We start from the raw sequence: 19,036 nt of genomic DNA, 5'->3' as shown, positions 1-19,036 counted from the left end.
TGTGGTAGAACCAATTCCCTTCCTTAGCTGTGTTTTCTTCTATGACAGCGACATCCAAGATTGCTTTTCATTAGAACTAGTCATACTGTATGCTTGCTTGTGATCTTACTTGTAAAAATAGTTATATATGCCTTAATACTTATGTTTGGCAGTCGCTGGTTTAGTGTTTTGAAGTGGTATACAACAAAATGAATAGAAGTGCACCTTTCGCTTGATTTGGAGTATGGTTCAGAAAACTCACGAGCATCTCTAATAGGGCCACCTGGGACTTGCATAGGGATGCTGCCTTCAGCTCCAGGACAGACCACTTCAGTTTTTCTGAATCAAGCCTGAAATGCATTTCAGGAAAACCTGAGTCATGTTTGGTCTAGTGGGGTTTATTGAGTTGAGTACCCCTAGCAAGTGGCTGTACTGTTTGCTGGGATAAGATGGTCCTACAGTCATTACGCTCGTATTCACGTGGCGTTGTGTCTGAGTTTACAATGTCTGGATTTGACTTAATGCTACGTGGAGTTAAGTATACTTATCTATGCATTTTTAACATATAGCTGATCTACAGCTTGAATTAAAAAGTAAAGGGAAAAAAAGACCCAAGTTGGGAAGGCTTCACTACACTTTGTTATGCTTTGCAGTTGCATATTTTTCTGTGTATGTGAACATTTCTATAATACTTACAGTGATTGGAACTCCTCTCACAGTAGGAATTTGCACCTTGAATTCCTGAGGTTTCTCGTGAGATCTGGTTAAATTAATTTGTTCTTACTGACCAGCTTTAACTATGAAGTCAAGCTCATGGTATTACACTGTTCAACAGTATTATGACTAATCTTCGTCAGTCTGTTATTAATATTTGTATTACTATCTTAAGAATGCTTTTGAAGACTTACACACCATAAAACAATAGTCATCATTATGTGAGGGAGGGGAATGAAATGTGTTTGTACTAGATGTCTGTCATATTTTTTGTTTCCTTTCATCTTGTGTTTAGCCACCACAGCCTGAAAGTCCAAAAAGTGAAGAAGTATATGAGGATCTTCGTATTAAGGAGCTACAGAAAGGTGATTCCATAAATCTATTTCTAGATTTGAAAAATACTCTCTCTAGAGAGATTGAAGTAAAGCCTACAGAAACCTTTTGTGAAAGGCTTTTAGGAGTTCACGTTGCTTTGGAACTCATTTGCATTTGGTCTGCAAGAAAGAGGGAGGTGAATTTATCTTCTATTAGAAAGTACTAAAAGAAGGTGGAAAGCGTTGAGTATTGAAAAAAAAAATAAAGTAGACTGCTAATGTTTTATTTGACATTAATAAATATTTGAGGGAGGAAAAAAAGTTTGCTCAGCTGAGGTACAGAGACTTCCCAAAGAATGACTTGCTTCTTTCTTACCTTAGAATGTCCTTGTTTCTGGTGTTGTGAGAGGTGCTTTGGGGCTGTGACAAAAGTGCTGTATGATCAAGTCAGAATTAACAGGAAGATTTTTATTTATGTATTTACTTGTTGCTGTTGTTCTGTCCTGCTCTCCAGAAGATTAAAGTGTTTCTGGTCATCCACTGAAGTAAGTAGGTAGTCACCTCGCTAGAAATCTCAGTCAACTCTACATCTCTGCTCAGTAATTCCTTTTCAATGCACAATGTTATTCTTAAATGGAGGAAGAAAAGAAAAAGCCCTCCTTCCCAGAAGCACATTATTTTAAAATGTGTTGCAGTTGTTTGGCTTTCTTATTGAAGCAGAAACAAACCCCTGCTTTGTTTCCATCTTGATGGATTCTGTGCTCCAGATGCTTTACAAAGATGTTTACAACACTACCAGATGAGAGTTAATCTTCGGTTGGTGGAGTAAAAAGCAAAACTAAAATGAATTCCAGGAGGTACCAACAGTACTGCTGTATAGAATCCGAAGAGTTGAAAGATGCATTTCCTATTACAGAGTGTTGCTGAAAGCATAAATTGAAAGGACGAACTGTAAATCTCAATTGTAAATTTTTACATGTATACCAAAATAACTGTTTACCAAATAGGGAACAAATTGAGTAAGGTGATACACGTGTTGGTGTCAAGTTTTAGATTCCATTTTATTCTTGAGGTAGGTCAGATAGCTAGTTTAATTGGTCTGAGCATATTCTTTTAGGTGGTAAGACGTGCTCTGTTCACAAGAAAGAAAATGTAAATCCTGAGAATCGATTAGAAGAATGTTGTCTTGGAGAGACCAGATCCAAAACTACAACCAGTTTTCCTCTACTCTGAGATTTGTTCCAAGGGCCTGAAAAACTGCCACTTTATATCATGCAGTCGTGCATCAGACAATACTTACATTTTAAAATGCGCAGATTGAACTGGCTGTGATAATCTTGTTCCATGTAAAATGTTTAACAAAAATCCATTTGTTGTGTAAATCATCTTGGTTATGACACACACAGAAGAATAATGCTTCGTAGCTCTTCATGGAGTTTTTTCTTTCTCTTCCACCATACAATAATCTTTTATTTTTATATATATACGTATATGTATATATACATACGGCCCAACGTACGTAAAAGGAAGTTGTTTAAAAGACAAATGTGTGTCCTGTCATGAGTATGAACAGCAGACACAGTAGTTTAGTAGTCCAAGATTCCTTGGAATGTAAACAAATCATTGCTGTTTGAGTGGGTAGGATCTAGCTCTTCATTTGATGCTGCTTTAAAAATTGAAAAGATATTGTGCAACTATGCTCTATAGCTGTGCATAAATTGTTTCTAAAATATGAAGATATAAGAAATGAGTACATGTTATATAAAGTTGTACATAAATGTTTCCATTGTATTGTAAGTTTGTGTTCTTACTTAACTGAAAGAAAAAATGTTTGGACTGTTTCAGCAGCTTTTTAAAGTAAAAATATTAATTCAGTTTCCTATGTGAATCAGATCTAAAGGATTTGTAGAGTCTTCTCGTAGAACAACCTTTTTATGATTATTTTCTTTTGTACTTACATGAAATAGCTTTAAAAGATGCAAAGGGCTCATTAGTTACTTCTAATTATTTTCCAGATTCATGTGGTATGTAAGGGTACGGCTTTGTTTTATTAGACCCAATTATAGGACAGTAGAGCTTAGCAATCTAGCAACTTCTGTGTGCACTGTATCACTGGAGTCACTGCTACAGTTATGCAAGCATCAGTTCTCTGCCAAGCCCATTGTTACAGCTTAGTTTTCAGTGTATTTTACTTTATCCTATGATGTAGCATCAAGATTTGTGATGGGCAAAACTATGACTTACACAAATGCTAAACTAAATCTGAACTAAATCTGAGATTTTGAAGTTTCAAGGTATTTCAAAGGTCCCAGTGTCTCGACTGATTTATTTTAGCCTTAACGTGATTCTCAGCCATCCTATGCATTGGAAAATCGTATTCTTTGTTTTTTGTCAAGTATGGTTAAAGAGGTGATTAATGTGCTTGGATGAATCATTTCCAGTAGTGAAAATAAGTTGCGTAGTTAGTACTTTAGGACCCTTCTAGGGAGGTGAAGTAGAAAATACTATCATACTTTGCTATTGCTGAACATTTCTGATTTTTTTTTCTTTTTTTCCCCTATTTTTAATAGATTCACTGCGGAAGAACAGTGCTGTGGAAAGAGAAGCTATTCACGTAAGATTTATTTAATTTACTCTGTTTATGCTGCTTTCTTCTTGCTTGCATTTACTTCTATTTACATTAAATATTCTTTAAAAGAAAATACTGTTTCTTATATAAGCAGAGCCTATGTATATTGAGACTGTGCAGCTGTGTACATTGATGCCCAATTACTCTTTTGAATTTAGTAAATAAATCTTGTCTTATTTAACAGTCTATGGCTATTCCACAATTGTTAGCTGATAGAAAAGCTTAATTGTCCTCCTTGAGAACAGAGAACAAAAAATAGGGATTATACTGGAGACTTGAGTCAGAACTAGAAAGCTGTTGTTTTGATGCAGTCCACTGCAGTCTTAAAAGAACACAGAGCCTGTAATTATAATGAGGATAATTAGGAAAGTTGCAATACCAAGTTTTTCTTAGGGAGCAGAAACAAGATATTGAATACAGATGACAAGTAAAAAAAAAAAAAAAAAAACCCTCTGATTTCTTTAACTTGAATTTTAATTTATTAATTTAATTTATTAATTATATATATATATTAATTTTGCCAATTAATATGCCTGTGCTGGTTAGTTCTGTGTTGGTTCTAGCAAGGTATCAGTTTTGATCCTGCATGTAGGACAGTGTCGTTACTTTAAATCTGAAAATATTTAGTGTAAGTTGCTATGATTAATTGCTTTTACAGCACATGGTTGGATGCCTAATTAAAATTAAGCCTCTTTTCATTAAAAGGATCAATCAAAAAAAATCTGAAAATGCAACAAGTCAGAAGTTCTTTCATGCTGATGGTAACACTGTTTGAGTTCTGTGAACAAACTGCTTTTAGAATATCACTGCCTTCCATTTTGGTACTTGTTTTATTTAGAAGTAGCTAGTAGCAATAACTTTTTTTCCCTTCTGTGTTTACAAACTTAATTGTGGAGGGGGGTGGAAGAGGAAAGGTGAGGAGTTATATTTCTTTGTATTTTATTCATAGGTGGAAAACCTGGACACCCAGATAACTAAAGAGCATCAACCTAGGGTAATAGAATGTAAAACTTCAGGAATAATGGATAAAGAAAAATGTAAGTGATCCAGATCTACACAAATATGTATAAAGCCTTGCTGCTGCAAAAGAAAGTCCTGCTGTGAGCAGTCCGTACAGTTCTCTTTTGGAAGACAGAGGGCAGTGGGGAACTCCAAAATCCATAGCAATTCTTTTTTTTTTTTTTTTTTTTTTTGAAAACAGCTCAATATATTTGATGCAACTTAATGTTTCCATCAATGTATGGTGATAAATTCAGTAGTACACAGAGGAGTTTTATAGTAGCTTTTTTAATCATAGAGGGAACAATTTACTTTTAGTCTATAAAATATTTACTAATTTTATCATTAAACGAAAAAAAAACAGAGGTGGAGTATAAAGCTGAAGAAAGCTGATCATCAGGGAAATATCTGGCCATTCACTGAACTTTGTGAGGCTGGTTTTTCCTACTGTTAGACTGGGAGGACTGACATCTTTGTCTAGAATCAGGTGAAAAGGAAGGTAGTCCATTGAATAGCCTAAATATTTCAGTTAATCTATTCATTTAGACTTTCTGTTAAGATAATTGTTACGGGTCTATGTAATATCTATTCAACCTCTGCTCTTAACTGCAGGAAAGACTTACTGCAAAAAACCTTACTATAAGTTTTTGTGCTTTTTTTATGCTTTTTTTTTCTGCATCAGAACAACAACAAAAAAAAAGCATGAGGCTAATTGATATTATAATTTCCGTGATAACTCCTTTTGTTCTGCTCTTAAGAATATTGATTTCTTTAAGTGTGTGATTGGAAACCATGTGGTATTCATTATAGTGTACCTCATAGCACTACCTGCTTTTTTTTTGTTGGTTGGAAGATAAGATTCATGTTTGAATTTGACAGATACCATATCAAGAAATTTTAAAAAATTTAAAAAAAAAAAAAAAAGCAAGAAACATGGAATTCTTTTATGTAATTTTTTATATTCCTTTACCAAGAGAGGCTAGCCTAACTTTCTGCTCATAGCTTTGTAATTAAGATGTTGCTTTTTGATTTAAAAAAAAAAAAAATCTTTGCAATAGTGTGCTGATATAAAAGCCATATAAAATCTGACAGGTGAACTGTTTGAATTGTTTGTTTTTACAGCCAGCCAGCTGATTGCTCAGGATGTAGGAACAGATGATGATCCAAGTCCATGTTCCAGAACAAAACCTAGTAATATGAAGGTATTTTTCGAGAATGTTTTTCTTTTTTAATTTTGTGTAATTTTAATGTGGATAAGAATTCAGTGTTTATTTCTATAGCAGTTTATTTTGGGAGGTGTTTTCATTATTAACTGTTAATTACTCTTACATCGTGTTGGATAGAAAATGACTGTGGAGTGATAACTCAGTTTTCAGGAAGTACTCAGGAAAAAAAAAAGGTAGATTTGGTGTTCTATGAAATGTCTATATAATACATCTTTGATGCATTGTGGGCCAATTTGCACTGTAGTTAAGAGCTTGGAATCATGTGAAGTACCACAGGGTTCCAACTGCCCAGTAAGTTCACCATCTTGATGGTTGTACTGATTTAAGATCTGCAAAATGTTATCATTTTATTATCATACTTATCATTGTATTATCATACTTGACCTGAATTCAATATTTGCACTTCCCCTTTGAGTGAGAATAGGTACTTAATGAAAAATATCTCCCTTTTAAGAGAAGGTGCTGAATGTTTTACTTTATCTCACCTATTGATTTTGATTAAGGTTCTCAGCATCCAAGTTTTCAAGAGACACTATAAAATCTTGATGAATAAAATAACTGCTTTTTTTCTGAATGCAAGTAATTGACTGTAATCTTTAATTTGTAGTAAGATGCTCTCTTTCAAAATAATGCAGGAAATTACTTCATGTGATGCAGCTGAAGTCTCCGAAGAAGTTGTTGTAACACATACACCTCCTGCAAATGCTGTGGAAGAAAAAGGTAATGAAAGTAAAGAATCTGCAATTTACTGACCCTGTACTTGAATGCTAGTATTATTTGAATGTTTCTGAGAGCAATGAGAAATCCAATCCCAGCCAAATAGTTGCATAAGTTCTGTAGTTGCGTTCTGTTCTTGCTATCAAATAATGCATTGTTCTTAATTCCTTTAATAGTGAGAGCAAATGTGATCTTCCTGCTGTGGAGGTAGCTTGACACAGATAAAGAGTTATGGGGGATATCATGCATCTGCTGCATTGTGCAGTCTGGGAAGCCACTTGCAAGTAGACAATTGGAAAAGGATACAGCAAGTTCAGGACATGGGCAAGAACTTCTAACTCAAACCAATAATAAGAGGAGAGTTGTTCTAAGAAAAAATCATGACAAATGCACCATCAAAAACAGTTATGTTTGTTTATGTAGAAAACCAACCAGGAAGGAGTGTACGAGTTAAGCTGTTGTAGTTTACTTTGTGAAAACACTTTATAAAAAAAAAAAAAAAAAAAAAAAAAAAGTGTTGTGGCCACAGTGCTAATATTGACTTGCATGTAACTTCATTCTGTCTTTCTGTTTTGTATTAACAGTTGTGTGCTCTCTGTTGAAAAATCTTTAACTGTTTAGCAGCGAGCTTGTATCCTCAGGTTACTGTTTCAGAGAATGTGTGAGGAAATTAAATAGTTGTTTGTTGAACTTTGTTTTAAATTAAAAATCACTTCTGAATCATCTAGTGTTAAGGAGGCATTCTGGCAGTCCAACATACTGTTGCTATGAGATGGATGTTTATAGGGAAGTTGAATTTGAGGCCGTAATGTGATACAATACTTTTAGTGCAGGATTGTGGCCTGTACCTTTTAATCTGTCTAATAAAATAAAGATGCACAGTTTTTTGTTTTTTTTTTTCTATGTGCATGTGAAGATGAACTTACCACTGAGCAGGAAATATTTGAAAAGACGAAGCAGAGTCTAGAATCAAATGAAAATTCTGTAGAGGTGAGTGGTCTTATTCATGTTAACTAATTGAGATAATGTTGGTTCAGACAGAAAACAAGTACTTTGTATTTTGCTGACAGCAGTACTACAATTTTGATTCAACCAGTGTATAAATAGCTGTACAAATTTTGGTGAGTTTTTTTTTTGCTACTCTAAAGTGCCAAAGGCTCTTGTAATTATCTGTCACAAAGCATAAACATGCACCGTAAGGCATCAGTGGTTGTTATTAACGTAGCAGTAACTTCCTTCCTGCATTTAATGGTGCTTACAAATTGTATATAAAATAGCTGTATACAATTCTATACAAATCATGTTTCCTGGAAGCGTCATAATTGACATGTGGACAGTTGTATCACTTCATCAAATCCAAGCTGACTCTACAAAAATATTACCATTCAAAAACTTTTAAGCTCTTTTTTATTATCTTTTAACCATATACTTGTGATATTCTGCAGTGGTTGTTGTAAACGTCTGTCTGAACATACTTTGAGAATAAAATTGTTATCTGAGTCTGGAAGTGGACACAGTTATAGAAACTTTTTTTTTTGGCCTCTGCATTGAAAGTAGAAAAGGTTTTAGAAGTTTAAATTGCCACCTATGTAGGCTCAATGTTTGAGTCACCAGTAGGGGGATCAGGACACCTCTAGATTTCTGTAAATGCTGAATGAAGCACTTAATTCTCTTTCATGTAAAGGGGAGCAATGGTTTTGTTATTGGAAACAGTCAGACCATCTTCATTACCTGTAGGTGTCCTTAATACCTTAAGCTTCAGCAGCTTCAAAGTAGGGAGCTTTTGGTTTTTTTTCTCCTCCTTCAAACTAAAGGCCTGATGTATGTAGCAAGCTTCACAAATCTGTGCATTGAGATAATTAGGATACTGACTGTTAAATAGCACTACCTCAGCTGTTACAAGATGTAGCCTATACTATCTAGAAGAAGAAATCAGATTGGGAGTTCTCTTAAGACTGAAAAAACACGGTGAGATGTACAGGAGAAGGTTAGAAGCATTTGTTAAATGAGGTGATACAGTTGATAGGGATGTAAAAGGCATGTCTGAGGACAGCCACTGAGAATTTTGCTTAATCAGAAGTTGACTTGTTTCTTTTTAGCTTTGTCAATGAATTTTATGAAAAGCAATGTCTATTTGTACAAAACCTCTTTCACCTATGTTATGTCTCTAAACAGACAAGCACTATTTCTGCTCATATCACATTATGTTGACAACAGTCTTTATACTATATTGCCCCAATACTGGACATTAGTTGTAGTAACTGAAATACTTTACTTTTACTTTTTATAGGATAATCAACCCGTGATAGTAAAACGGAAGAGAGGAAGGCCTCGTAAACATCCTGTTGAAGATGTACAGCCTGGTGATGGTGGTAAGTAATTCATAACACTTGTGTGGAGAAAGAGTAAAAATAGTAACATTCAAGTTCTGAATTCATATTTCTTCCCTCAGGTGGGGAGTCAAAAGCTGATATGAGCACTGGCAATGTAAGTGCCTTTATTTTGTTTGAGTGCATTTAAGCATGAGATCCGTTATTCTGTTTTAACAGGTAACAATGTTTCAGAAACATTCTGTAGCAAGCTTGATAACTGAATTCACACTATAATAAAACTATAAAAACTAAATCCTGTTCTAATAGAGTTTACAAGCAAAATATACTATTAAGTCTGAACATGGCAAATAACAGGATTAGTCTTAGTACAGCACAGTTACACTGTCTAGCAGTATACTTGCAAGCAGGATGAAATTCTGATCACAAGCACATGCCTTTTAGTTTGTGCTGTGAATAAATTTGACCTAACGATCAAGGATGACTTAATGTAGAAAATTTAAGGCTCTTGTCTTTACTGAGCCTATTGTTGAAACAGCATATAGTAGCTCTTAACATCTTTAAAATAAACTTGTGCAATCTCCATTACACTGTGTATGGTTAACTCATAAGGCAGAGATATGCTGGTAGTAAGTTAAGCACTCCTGAAACAACTCAGTCCTCTAAAGCTCAGCAGTATCTTGATTTCTTAAGCTATGAGCCATAAGTCACTGCTAAATAAGTAAGTATTCTGTTGAAAGTGCTTCTGTAGTCCAGTTGGGTTACAGCACTGTGATCAAGTGTGGATTGAGCAAAAAATTCTTGCATAAAAAGAGATAATGATTAAAAAATAAAAAAGTTATATAGAAACTTGTGTGTTCTGCATGCTTGCCTGGTAAGGCACCTGCTGGTTGTCAAAAGTCTTGGGAATTTACCTAGTCTATAAATAGCAGGTATTCTTCTGCCCATGTTTATTCTGTCCATGCAGTATTTCAGGCAGCCTGTTCAGGGTCCTGTCCCTTTTGCAGGTCTGGTACAGTTTTGTGTCTGAATCAATTTTCCTAATCAGTATCTTTCAGTATTTCTTCAGTGAAATGTGTTTCAGTCTTGTTTGTTTAGTTGTCCCAAATAAAAATTGGAGTTAACTTAAAATCACCTCTAGAATACATATGCCTTTACACAGTGCTGAAACTGAGTTGTCTTGTTCTAGTTAGCCATTTTAAAGGTCTTATACTTCCCACTGATTATGGGTATTTGTACCAGTCAGCTACAGGCTGGCTTCAGGAGAAACAGTATTTACCCTTCATCTGAGAAAATGGTTCTGCAAGGCTACGTGCTGTCTTTGCAAGACAGTCTTCTCAGGCTGCTTTGAGAATTGTTACTACTTCAGAGATGGCATAGACATCTTAGTGTAGTCATTCAGTGATTAAAGCAATTGGATTTTATAACAGTCATCATAGGGGATCATGTAGTTGTAACTGACTTTTTCTGTGTTCTGAATAAATACAAAACTCTCATGGCTGTAATTTGTAAATCTGTGCTTACATAAAATGACTGCGCTAAGCTTTTTGTATCACCGAGAGTTAAGTTTTCAGAAATGTATTTAACTGAAACTACTTTTAAGTTAGTGCCTATTATTGTAATGACTTCCTTTGTCAATTACTCTGTCAGGTTATTGAAACTACTGTCATTTCATTTGTTTGGAGGGTAACTAGGTGCAAACTTTCTGCCTGTTGATTAGAATGTTCATTTTTTTTCTGAGACTGCAGATATATGCACATATATATGAATGAAGTTTCCGTGTTTATGTAATACAAATCTGGGCTTTTCTGATTTGTCGTCTTTCTTTTTTGTTTCTAGCTGCAATTTCCTACCTCTGCAAGTAGAGGGAAAAGTCCTCAAAAAGGTAAGCAAACCATGAGAGAAATCCAAGGGGGTGATCTAGAATATCAGATGAGTCCTTCTTAAATATTGTGTTTTAAAATACATATCAGAAAGAAATCTAATTATGTTCAGTTAATTACATTATCTGTGGATATGAATTCGAAGAGTTAAGTAGTAGCTTGAGGGGATATCTCTTTCTCCTATCGTAACTACTATAAAATCATTAATAAGATGATTGCTTAGCTTCCATTAGAAATGCTTTTATTATAAACTGAAGTCAAATCAAAAGAGGCTTTCCTATTTCTTTTTCATTCAGACACCTGTCATTTGTAAGAGATAGAACTGTGATGAATTTTAAGCAGTGTAGTTAATTACGATAAGTGATCTGTACTGCACTGGTTGCTTAGGTTCTTTTTAGTAAAAGCCATTCATAAATATATTTTAAAATTCACTCAGGAAGCTGAAAGGAAGTTGAAAAACGGCTTATAAACAAATACAAACACTCATGTCCTTTTAACTGGAAGTTGTTCTGCACATGGCTGTACAGTAGGTGCGTTCACATGCATAATGGGAATTGAAGTTTTCAGTCAGTGGAACTCATACAGTTGGAAACAACTGATTTCTAGAGGCAACATCCTAGCTTAACAGTTCTCTTATGTAATTAGTAGTGGAAAAGGACTTCTGTGGAGAACTCTTCCTGTGTAAGTAGAAACAACTGACAGTAGGCTTGAAACCAAAATTATTCTTGCACTAATTGCTGCTGGAAAGTTGATATGGCTTTTGTTATTATTGCTAGTTGTTTTCATACTCAAGGTAAAAGTACAGCCTTTTCACATACGAGCAGAAGATTGGGTCTGTTAAGAAGGACGTGACTTGTATAGCAAAACACCCTGTGACAATTTAACTACATTTGCTAACATTTGCCAGGATTTTAAATACCTGCCTTCAGTACATGAAAGAATTAATAAATCTTTTTAATATGTTAATTAGACTTATTTTGTGTAAAACACTTAATACAGTGTACTGTTCATTTTACTGTGCTTCTTCATCAAATAGTTGCATGCTTGTACTTTATTTCATTTGTTCCTGTGTAAAAGATTTTCCCTGTAATTTGGACAACCTAACTTCAGAGGACCTGTGTGTGAGTTAAGAATGTGTCTCTGCTTTGAGACCTCTGTTTTGATGCACCAAATTGACATTCTTCTGTATTTGCTCTGTTGGTCTTAGCAGAAATGAATTTAGAGTTTTTGGCCTTATTTTCAGCTTTCAGAAACAAAGAGACATCAATTTTGTGGCATAAAAAAGTGTTTAAAAAGATGGTGTAAAAACCTCCATGTTATTTAGGATGCTTCTCTCCTTCAGTGACTGGGGATTTTTATCACTGCGGTATTGCAGGTAACTCTATCTGACGAACTTGAAACTTTATAAAATCATCTTTCTTACCATGGAGGCCAGCTTGGGACAACGTGCTTCATAGAGTACATAAAATTATTTCAGTGTGCACAAGCCAGTCTGTAAGAAGCACTGGATTGAAAAACCAGGCTTCTTCAACAGAGAAAGTTAACTAATTTGTATGCCAGGTATTAGTCAGGATTTAAATGCTCCCTTGTTGAGCTACAGCCATCTTGGTGCTTCGTGGCAGACACAGTAAAGAATTAGCCCAGAGGAGCTTTATAATTTCTGGTTTTAGAGACTTTTCAGAACTGCATTGGTCTTGAGCAGTAGGATCACATTTTGAGTTTAGCTGTACATTGAGCAAGGACTGGTCTAGATGATCTCCAGAGACACCTTCCAAGCTAAATCCTTCTTGATTCTGCTGTTGGTTGACAGTAAATAAGATAGATATCTAACTTCCGCTTTTCCACTTAAAAAAAGAAAAATAATAATATTAAAAAAAAATGTATGTGCAACAAAGCAGTAAATATTGCATCAAGCATATAAAGGCTTCACTGCTTTAAAAAAAAAAAATAAAAAATCATTGTTGTCGGTCTGTGTATAACAAAATGCAAGAAAGGCAAGTTCTAGTTTAGGAACCATAGATGTTTTCTGACTTTCTGTGATGCTTATGCAAACTTGACAACGTTTGAAAGAATTCCTTTTAAAACTGCTTAATAAAAGATTTGAAGTTCAGGATTCAGTTTTGTTCTTTCTTTTCTAGGTACAGACATATCTAATAAGAAAGAAACAGCTAATGTAAGTGCAAGAGATTTTATTTGTAAGTGTACGCAGTATGTAATGAAAAATGTCTGTCTTATTAAAACTGTTCTTGTCTTGCTTGCTTCCATTTTATTTCTTCAGGAAGATGAAGCTGGGAAAGCAGAGACGACTGTGCGTAAAAGGGGAAGAAAACCCAGGCGTTCTCTGGTTCAGGCAGAGGAAACTGGTAAAAAGAAGAAACTCTGCTATTCCTAACAGAATGAAAAGATATTACTGTGCCTTTCTGTATACTGATAGCAATAAGATAAGCTTTATTCAATTTTTCCTTTCTTGAGGAAAAATCATTGAGTTACAGCTAGTGTAAATATTATGTAAATATGTGTAAATTGCTGTAATCTCATGTCAAAATTGCTACATCCCAGATGCTTCCATAAAGCCTCATGAATTTTCTATGAATTCTGGCTATGAGCTGCATAAGTAAACTGTTGCAAATGTGTTAACAAGATTAAGTCAAACAAGTGTGAATTAAAAACACTGAAAGCATAAAGGAAATGGAAAATTACTTGCTTAAAATGGGATTTGTGAATAGAATACCTTTTCTAAACTAAGTGTCCATATCCTTTTGGAGGGCTTTTGGAAAATTATAGCACATGTGTAAAATTTTACATGGACAGAAATGCTGGAGCCAGAAAGAAAACGTCGGAAATTAACATCTTCTGAAGAGGAGATAAGAGAGCAGGAGGAAGGTGAGGAAGAAGACAATGAGGAAGAAGATGAGTCCACAGCTAGACCAGCCACAAGATTAGAGGCTCAAAGGTAACTCATTGTAGAGGCCCAGATATTTTTTTGCTACGTTATTTTCAGTTGTGGATTGAGCTTTTCTTTGCAATTTGTTTTGATTGAAACTTCCCATATAAGGTTGGATTTAATTCTAGCATTAGGAGATTTTCTTTTTCCTTTCAGTAACGAGGAATGGAAAGTCTTGTTAGAACTGGAGTTTTAGTCTTTGTATGACAGAGGATAGCTGTTATTCTAATTACGAATAACAAGGCAGAAGAGGCAGTGTTTTGCCTCAATTCAGCATTGCTAGGAGATGAGAAACAGGGTAACAAAAGACAGGCTTAAGATGTCAGAAGAACTGATCCTGTTAGCAATCTTGCATCTCGGTGATGTCTCAGAAAATGGGTCTGAGCACACTTAACTAACGGGTTAAAAGGGACTTGACTGCAATTCACCATTTGGCATTTGGAGTTGGAGCAAGGCAAAAATATAATTTTTACTGTCAGTTTCTTTTTCCAAATATTAGCCCAATACAAATGAATATGCAATACTCTAGGATTTCATTTATATTTTAGTGAACTGCAGGCTCAGGAAAAAAAAAATCAAACTGTGAAAGATTAGTGTGATACCAAGAAGCCATTCTTTACCTGTAGTTTGTGTGCAAAAAGGCAGGCTAAAGAAGTGTAGCAGAGGTCATCCTCTTGACTAAAACTATGGAAGTTTACCACTTTGTGAACAGCAGTTCTGTTGCGGTCTAACTGTTAACTCTAAAAAGGTAAGACATTAGTATTTTCATTCCTATTGCTTGTGAAAACATCTACTTTGTATTTACAGATGTTCTTGTTGCTCTTGTTACTCAGATTTCCAGTGCTAACTTTCTGGCTGCAACAGAACAAAGCATCTCTATCTGAAAGTGCCACAAATATTCTGTGTTTTATAAGTAGCATTTGGGAATAGTTTAATGGAAGGAGATGTCTCTTTATTTTCAGCTTTACTTAGGTCAGAAAACCTGATAATTCAACGGTCTGGCTTGTGAACTATGAAGTTGATTGCCAATAATCACTTTTTCATGTTTTTGAACTGATGAATGCTGAAGCCATGGGTGTTTACGTAGCAGAATTGTTGCAGATTTTGAACTCATTTTTTTGTTGTTCCGTAAATACTATCAATAACATGGCCAGTTTTGAATTTACATTTGCTATGGAGGCACACAGCTCTGCTTGTCATTTTGTGTTTAAAAGCATGCAAATGGTATTTTTCCACCATTTCTTTTGGCAACTTTGATTTATATGTTGCAAATACTGTTCAGTCTTAGTTTTCTGCACTTGGAAAAGTATTTTGTTATATACACATTCATCGTTCTTTTTTTATTACAGAATGCAGTCCAGTAAGCCAACCACTCGTGCAACTTCTAAAGGCAACAGTCCGAGTTCAGTTTCTCCCAGAAAACAACAGAAATTATCAGCAAAAAAGAGATCTCCAAGTGATACAAAAATTAACAAATCTCCTCCATCAACACAGTAAGTATGAAAGCTAAAACCACTTTTATTATTTGTTTTGGAAGCAACTGCATTTAGATGTAAAATGCTAGTTCAAAATCTGAACATCAGTCATGCTTTGTTCTGTTCTTTTGTATTATATAAAAGCTTTCAAAGGATTTTCTTCTGTTTACGTTTTTTCTTCCTTTCTTTAACATTTGCAAGACTAGACTGTGTGTGTGTGTCCTTGGAAAGATCTTAGTTTCTTTTCTGAAAATGCTGTTAAGCAGTGTTTTAAATGAAGCTGTGGTTCTTCCCTCAAAGTAGGAGGTGGGAAGAGCATCGAGTTAGTTCAAGTTAAAGCAACATATGTCATTATTCTAATGCTTGAAGATATTTCTAGGATCAGGTGATAGGAAAGGAGGAACTTCTGAATCCTTACAGCAGTGTACTTCCATTTTCCTCCTTCCTTGGTACACTTATTAATTTTTGAAGTTGAGATCACTATTAAAATCCCAAGGGATCTACAAATGCAATACTCAGTTGCTGTTTGTCTTGTAGTTTGTAGTCAATCAAACACGTTGTTGTGATCCATAATGGAGACAACAGTGTTTTCAAACAATGTCTGGAACTGTGGCAGATGTGCATCATGCATTGATCAGCTGCCACAGTTCACCTGACATTAATTATTTAGCATTACTATGAATGGGCAAGAGTTTAAGCTGTGCGCCTGAAAGAGAGTGAGCTTATATAGATGCTTAATTGGAGGTAAGGGCACATGACGTCTGCCCTTTATTCCCTTTATTCCCTCTTGTGCATGCAAGTCTTAAGCTGCTTTTGCTCTTTTTTTGTCTTTGTGTGAGGGAGTAGCAGGTGGAATATAGTTAACTACCCTGTTCTGATTCACAAATCATTCCAGAAGAGAGGAGGTAGGAGTGCTCTGGCCCCACATTCTACATTTGAAGCACTCTCCAACATGCAGAGCTAGTATGCAGTACCCTGCTAAGACGTGATGGGAGTGTGCAAGGTCTCCGTAGGGTCTGTGCAGCTCTATGAAGATGTAACAGTAAGCTTTCAAATAACACATCCTCATAGATCATCAGACATGAGCATTTAAGTCCATCATCGAAACAGGATCGTGCCTGGCCACCCTTCTTGTTTTCCAGCTGTACCATTGTTAAAATAATTTCTGACTGTGTGTGTGTACGTATGTGTGTATTTATTTTAGGCAAAAGGTGCAGTCTACAAAGCGTAAAAGAGAAGGCAGCCCAACAGCAGTACGAAGAAAAGGCCAGCAAAAAACAGAAGAGACACCAGTGAAGAAAGCAAAGCGATAATCTCTACCAGCTGGTACTGTTTGTGGAGGAGTCAAAAGGAGGAAAAAAATATCTGTGCTTCTATTTTTTTTTTAAAGCAAAGGGATTTGCACGTGCTTCTTTCAGAGCTCTTAAGTTAATCGACGCAGTACTTTTAAGTTACATTTTAAACAGCTTTATAAACTATTGTTTATACAGAATATTATGTACATTTATTTCAGATGGAAAAATAAGTTTACTTTGTATCTGAATGAAAAACAAAGCAGTTATATATTTTATCACTGACTTGGAAAGTTGGGGATACCCAATGTGACATGCTAATGCAGATGCTTCCAACTCCTGAGACACCCCTGGCCTACTAATACACTTTGTACATAAACTTGTAAAAATAGGTTGTATTTTACTCTGTGTATGAATCTAATCAACAACGGACATCTTATTTATTATATGGAAAGCATTGGTCTGTAAACTTTAGTATATACTGTAGGCTTTTTTAATTATATATTTTACATTCTATGCAGATGTCAGTAGGAAACTTCACTCCCCCAGAGCTGTCTAAAATCTGAAGTTCTCTAAAATAAACTCAGACAGTTGGTAAAACACTTTTTTCGCATGCATCGCAGTAGGTTAGCGTAGTGAAAGCAACTGGGCTCCTTTCTCTTCATGCGTGAGAAACAAGAAATTTAAAGTATGATCTTAATAGATTATATTTTTCATTTGTGATTTTACTACCAACCTGTAGCATTAGGTGAGGTTTATTTGAATCAGCCAACTCTAGCCTGAAATGGAGCAATTTTATTTTGCAACTAAACACCCGTTCTTTCAGAATTTGTCTTTTTCAACAAAGAGGGACCCACTGAAATGAAACATCACTTCTCCTAACTATAGAGCTTCAGCATTTTATGTTACGTTTTATACACAGGTATTAAAAATTGAACCTGGTATTATTGCCAGAATCTTTTTTTAATGTATATTTACTCTGGTAAGAGCAAATGTTCAAGTGAAGTTGTATATAAAGTTCAACTTTTCTTATGATCAAATGTGTCTCTTGTAATGATGTGATGAGTTGCCAAACAATCTGAGATTATTTTAAGTGTTCTGTTCATATTCTGGTTTATAATTACAAAGGGTTTGGGAGGGTTGGAATTCTCCTTTTTTTTTGTGGTTGTTTTCCCCTCTCTTTTGTGGGATGGTTTAGGTTTTTTTTTGTTTGGTTTTGAACTTGTTGTAAGGCAGATGTTTCCATCAGATATTCTGCTTGGTTTCGTACTGAAACTTTTATATAAAAATTATAAAATGTTTGCCAAAAATCTGAGTTGCCATATTTTATTACTCTTTAACCATATTGCTGTGAAACTTGTTTTTACAGATATTCTTGGTTGGAGCCATTTCTGTAATGAATGCTGATTCTGATTAGTGTCTTTAATTATTCTACATACGTTTATGTGTCAGGTCTATTAACAGCAGGGAAAACACCTAACAGTCCACCAAGCCTAGTGTGCTATGGAAGCACATGAACACAGAATTGCAAGCTGAGTTTTTTGTGGTATTTGTCTCTTCTGTCCTCCCCTACTGGAGCTTTCCCAGCTTTTATTTGGAGTCCTCTACATCTCTTCCAGTTTCCTTACGTCTGGATTCAGTAGTGAGATTGCTCTGGCAATTCCTAACAAACTGCCCACCACACTGTATGTGACAGTCATTTCTGCTTCTCTCTTCCTGCTGGTAATGCTTCTCCTGCCACAGTGCAGACTGTATGTGCTTTTTTCACAGGCAGATCTTTTCTCATTGTTTTTGGTGATCAGTTAAGCCCCTGCTTAAGTGTCAGAGCCTCTTGACTGTCTTTTGCCTAATGAGTAGAGAAACACAACCTTGAAGATCAGTGACATCTGTGTGGTTCAGAAGTTGGGCTTGTAGTCTGACGTGAGCCTTGGTGTACGTAAAAAAGCAACTTTCACAGCACAGAAGGTTTGTAAAATCACTGTAAAATCGCAGCAGTTCCAATGGAGAATTTTTCTTTTTTTGTTACTTGGACATGGAGAAGGTAATATCCACTGTGCTGAAGAGCTGAGCTGCATTTGGAAAGAAGCATGGCTAAGGTGTTAGCTGCTAATGTGATTGCATTCAGTTGTGGAAGACCAATCAGGTGCTGAGTGGAAAGTAGAGATGGCAAATGCATTCTTACCCTGTGTTACTTCTTGAGAATTTGAGAGTAGAGGGAGAAACTGCTTTGTGCTGTGAGAGAGCAGTGGCCCTAAAGCGCTTCACAGTGCGACTCCAACCTCTTTTGCCTACATTGGTGTGAGAACACAGCTGCCCTGAGACCCCAATAAATGTATACAGTGCTTGGTTTCTCTCAGTGTTATAGGGCCTGTTTTTTCTTCAGCTCATTCTCCTGAAACTCTTTCATTTTGCTGGATGCTGTAACACCGAATGAACCAGAGAGATCTTGGTGGAAGATGGAGTTCAGCCTCCTGCTGAGTTTTACGGAAGGAGAACTTGTGTCCTGCTCACCAGCTCTCGGCTGTCTGTTAGCC

General features: G+C 35.5%; 1 protein-coding gene across 8 annotated transcripts in view; it reads left to right on the top strand.

Moving 5' to 3' along the window:
• BOD1L1 (biorientation of chromosomes in cell division 1 like 1) overlaps nucleotides 1–19,036 on the top strand; it is an 823,932-nt gene that overhangs the window by 18,714 nt on the left and 786,182 nt on the right. For 4 of the 8 annotated variants that reach the window (XM_052681642.1, XM_052681643.1, XM_052681644.1 and 1 more), the window contains exons 12-25: nucleotides 989–1,058; nucleotides 3,578–3,621; nucleotides 4,586–4,673; nucleotides 5,758–5,837; nucleotides 6,497–6,581; nucleotides 7,495–7,568; nucleotides 8,869–8,950; nucleotides 9,031–9,065; nucleotides 10,748–10,793; nucleotides 12,930–12,964; nucleotides 13,070–13,154; nucleotides 13,603–13,744; nucleotides 15,085–15,228; nucleotides 16,415–16,572. In XM_052681642.1, the coding sequence (XP_052537602.1) occupies nucleotides 989–1,058; nucleotides 3,578–3,621; nucleotides 4,586–4,673; nucleotides 5,758–5,837; nucleotides 6,497–6,581; nucleotides 7,495–7,568; nucleotides 8,869–8,950; nucleotides 9,031–9,065; nucleotides 10,748–10,793; nucleotides 12,930–12,964; nucleotides 13,070–13,154; nucleotides 13,603–13,744; nucleotides 15,085–15,228; nucleotides 16,415–16,523 (1,119 nt within the window). In that variant the 3' untranslated portion in view covers nucleotides 16,524–16,572. Of the gene's footprint in view, nucleotides 1–988; nucleotides 1,059–3,577; nucleotides 3,622–4,585; nucleotides 4,674–5,757; nucleotides 5,838–6,496; nucleotides 6,582–7,494; nucleotides 7,569–8,868; nucleotides 8,951–9,030; nucleotides 9,066–10,747; nucleotides 10,794–12,929; nucleotides 12,965–13,069; nucleotides 13,155–13,556; nucleotides 13,745–15,084; nucleotides 15,229–16,414; nucleotides 17,543–19,036 lie in introns of those variants that run through there. The other 4 variants (XM_052681647.1, XM_052681641.1, XR_008206387.1 and 1 more) reach the window with 3 other exon arrangements.

The sequence above is a fragment of the Tympanuchus pallidicinctus genome, unplaced genomic scaffold (assembly GCF_026119805.1).
Source record: "Tympanuchus pallidicinctus isolate F22 unplaced genomic scaffold, pur_lepc_1.0 scaffold2, whole genome shotgun sequence".
Lineage (NCBI taxonomy): Eukaryota > Metazoa > Chordata > Aves > Galliformes > Phasianidae > Tympanuchus > Tympanuchus pallidicinctus.
This window is presented reverse-complemented; position numbering and strand designations above follow the sequence as displayed.